At 54.7% G+C, this 3900-nt stretch overlaps 1 protein-coding gene across 1 annotated transcript in view; it reads right to left on the bottom strand.

Annotated features, from left to right (window-relative positions):
• Positions 1-3462, bottom strand: part of TMC3 (transmembrane channel like 3) — a 35447-nt gene extending 31985 nt beyond the window's left edge. The window contains 2 exon segments of the mRNA XM_029951974.1: positions 1984-2130; positions 3374-3462. Coding sequence (XP_029807834.1) covers positions 1984-2130; positions 3374-3462 — 236 coding nt within the window.
• Positions 3463-3900: the final 438 nt, after the last annotated feature.

Here is a 3900-nt window from a genome sequence, read left to right as displayed (position 1 = left end):
GATCTCACAGTTCCTGAGTTCGAGCCCCACCTTAGGCTCTGTGCTGACTGGGGAGCCTGCTTGGGGTTCTCTCTCTCTGACCCTTTGCCCCCTCTCTTTCTCTCTCTCTCAAAATAAATAAATAAACTCAAAACATTGTGATACAACACATGACTTTTTCTTTTGTTTCCTTCCTCCCTTCCTCTCTTCTTTCTCTCTCTCTTTCATTCTTTCTCCTCCTCCTTCTACCTTCCTTCCTCCCATCTTTCCTTCTATCTTTCCTTCCTTCCTTCATTCTTCCCTTCCTCCTTTCTTTCTCTCTCTTCCTGCGTTTGGATGAATCGCTCCAATGACTCCTTTGGCAAAGTTGCTCAGTTTCAGTAGAACATTGGCGTAGGGTCAGAGAGCCCAGGTTCAAAGCTCAGCTCCGGGCTCGGAGGCTGTGTGTCCTAGGGTAAGCACTTGACGTCTCTGAGTGTCAGTCTTCTCTCTGAAAATGCCAGCCTCCCTCAAAGAAGCAGAAGTGGTGAGAGCCGATAACGGACTGGAGGGTTGGCCAGAAGCCGCTGAGACGGGAGGCCGCAGGAGACCTTGGCCGTCTGCTCCCGCCGCCCGACAGCAGCTGCGTCTTGGGCCAGACAGGAAGAGCATGCCTGAGGTGGAAATCTGACCACAGCATGATGTGACGGGAAAGAAATGCGAAGCCTCATAGTGGTAGATGCAAGGGAGGAAGGGCTCTGTGCTTGGCATCTGGAAAGGGGCACGGAGAAGCCTCCCATCCTGTCCACGCAGGGCCCCTGCTGACCAGGGCCACTGTCTGTTTCTCCGGGAAGGTCCACCTGGCGGTCCAGTGAGCTCATTACAGCCATTCAATTAACCCCCTCTGTCCCGGACATAGGCCTCATCAATCAGTCCTCACTGCCGGGGCGTGACTGCCGGGGACAGAGGCAGCGCGAATGGCTCGCACGGGTCACCTTGGTTAACCCCGGAAAGGCCGTCAGCAGATCTCAAACTTGAGTATGTGAAGGAATCTGCCCGAATGCACGTTAGAAATACTGGACCCACTGTGGTGGGGTCCCCTCCATGAGGAGCAAAACCACAGGCAACCTGGCCCTGTGCGTCCGTGACAACGTCCCTACGACCTTGTAACAGGAGACCGCCTACTCAGACTGCGTGATGCGTGTGACCACACGCGGGAGACAAAGAAGTAGGAAGTATATAAAAAAAGACACCACGTGGCATTTGGGACTCTGTTCTTTGGGTACGAACCCCCTGAGCGATGCCGGCAGGAACAGAGCTGCTTCCTGGACAGAAAACGCCGGTGTCACGGCTCTGGAGAATCCGTGCTTTCTGACTCGCTAGGCCTACGGCAGCCAGGGCTGCGGATCTTCAACAGACTCCCTGCTGGCCTCACGGCGCACAGTCTGTGGAAGCAAGAGGCAGGTGCTCTTCTCCGCCAGCATGCCAACTCGAAAGAAGGAAACGTGGTAGAGACATTAAGAGAGGCAGACAAATCGAATGGCTGACTGTTGCTAGAGGTGGTGTTTGAATCCAGGCAAAGTGTCCTGGACTCGTTAGCTGTTCATTTATGATCCAAACAGACTCTCCAGTGGAACTCTGAGTTTCATAGTAGAATGTGGTTTCCCCCACAATGGGAGTAAAGGCCAAGCAGGTGAATTCATGTCTATTTTCATTCCGGCGTGTAGACTTGTCTCCACTGAGTCTGGCTATTTTGTTCACCTCTAGACACGATGCTAAGATCTAGCGCTCGAGAGGGAGGTAGAAAACCACAAATCCTCCAGCAGTGCACACACACACACACTCACACACACACACACACACAGACCCTGGCCCCTGGAGGCGCCTGCGACTTCCCGGAGTCAGATCTGGGACGCCCAGTCACCACGGTCAAGTGGGTCTCGGCGTTCACCCCTTTGGGCAGGACCGGGCGGCTCCGTAGACAACACCCTCACAGTAATCAGTAATGATAAGGGGACCCCTTACCTCAGTGCGCCCAGCTTCTGCCTCATGGTCCAGGGTCTGCAGCGAATATTTGCCATGAGGTCTTTCTGGAACTGAATATTCTGGAAGATTTGTTCTGGATCATTGCTGTCCCCTGTTTCATCAGCATTAAAGCTGTCATCCAACTTGCTGAATGGATCAGGACATTAAGGAGGAAATCTGATTAGTAGAATTGCTTCCAGCAAAGATCTTGCCCGGGGCACGTCCAGCATCTTGCTGCCCCAAGGTCATGCCTATGAAGTTGCTCTGTGTGGAGGGGAGGGACCCAGGGAGGCAGCGAGAGAATGTGGCAATCTTGGCAGCCACTGAAATACATGTATTAGAGCCTGTGGCTTTGGTGGCTCGGTAAAAGAAAAGAGTTTCTCAGCGTGAAATATATTATCAGAACACCCACACCAAGAGACAAGAGGGTGCTTATGAACAATTCCTGAATAGCACCATCCTTGTTGGCAAAACAACGTCTACTTCAGGCTGATCGAAATAATCAGCTAATTGTAAAGACGGGGCTCCTCCTTGTCCCTCAACTTTGGGGGTAAAATAAAGAAAAACCCAACCCTGTCACCCAGAGACCCTCCTGCATTCCTGCCTCTGTTCTTTAAAACTGAGGCAGGACGGACGGCGATTTCACAAAGCAAGCGTTAGCCGAGCAGATCTGCGTGGGCCAGTCTTTCAGGGGACGGTGACCCTGGAGGGGAACAATTTTTCAAGGTGTAGCAACATTTATTCCCGGTAACAATGATGATGCTAAATCCGATGTGACTTTTTGGGAGGAGCTACGAGTAATCTGCTGTGGCTACTTGACCAACGGTGCACTTAAAGGTGAAGGAAAATAATTCCGTTGCTTTTCTCAAATTCAGATGGCTTTGACTTAGAGGAGAATTTTCTTCAATTCCTCCAAACTGGGGGAGGTTTTTTAAATATACCTTTATGAATATTTCACAAACTGATGGAGGTTTTAATATACCCTTATGAATATTTAACAGACTCAAACAGCACTCCCCACGTCCCCCTGGCCCAAAGCTGCTCCAACAGCCACCTCATTTATCATGATGGATGTCTTATCTGCTCTCTCCTGACATCGCGAACGAGTAAACAGACGGAAAGCAGAGGATGCATGCCTGGGGGTGCAGCCGGGTCGGGGTACATTAGCTCCGGGCCCCCCGTCAATGAGCGGATACAGCCAGCCCCTCTGGGTTGCTGAGCCGGGTGTGCGGAAGCCCAGAGAAGGGAGTTCATGAGCTCGTGCTGAGGACAGGGGCACAGAGTGGGGTCTCCGTGGGCTGGCCAGGGCAGGCCAGGCTCAGCTGGCTCGGGCTTCCCTTCCTCCATGCACCTGCTTCCCCCTCCCTGCGGGCAGAGGGGACCCACTCACCTGAGCAGCAGGGACTCCTGGTAGGGGCAGTGCTGGCTCGTGTTTCTCCGGATGCTTCTGTAGCGCTGAGACGCCTTGGAGGACTTCATGGGGGCTCAGCTGCGGCCGGCGAGCCCTCGGGGCCGGCAGGGTCCCAGGGAGGCAGGGGGTCTCTGCTCCACGGAGGTCTGGGAACGGAGCCCCGTTGCCCTGCCTCCGGGCTCCCGGGAGCAGGATGCGGGTGTGCAGCTGCTACTTGGCCAGGAGGCCAGCTGGGCGTGCGTGACGCGCCGATTGGCTGCCGTCCGGGCAGACAGAGGGGGGAGGCTGGGCCGGGCTCAACCGGGGATGGTTAGGGGCCCCCCAGTCAGCCCATCTGTGACCCCTCGCGCCCAGACGGGGCTCGGCGGTCTGCGAAGCGAGGTAGCTCTGTTCCCGTGCCGGTGGTGACATGGCACTGAGGGAGAAGGCAAGGCGCTGAGTCCAGCTTGTGGTTGTCACCTCGCAAGAAAGAGGCTTGGGGGGCGCCTGGGGGCCCAGTCAGCAGA

Source organism: Suricata suricatta, chromosome 9 (assembly GCF_006229205.1).
Source record: "Suricata suricatta isolate VVHF042 chromosome 9, meerkat_22Aug2017_6uvM2_HiC, whole genome shotgun sequence".
NCBI lineage: Eukaryota > Metazoa > Chordata > Mammalia > Carnivora > Herpestidae > Suricata > Suricata suricatta.
This window is presented reverse-complemented; position numbering and strand designations above follow the sequence as displayed.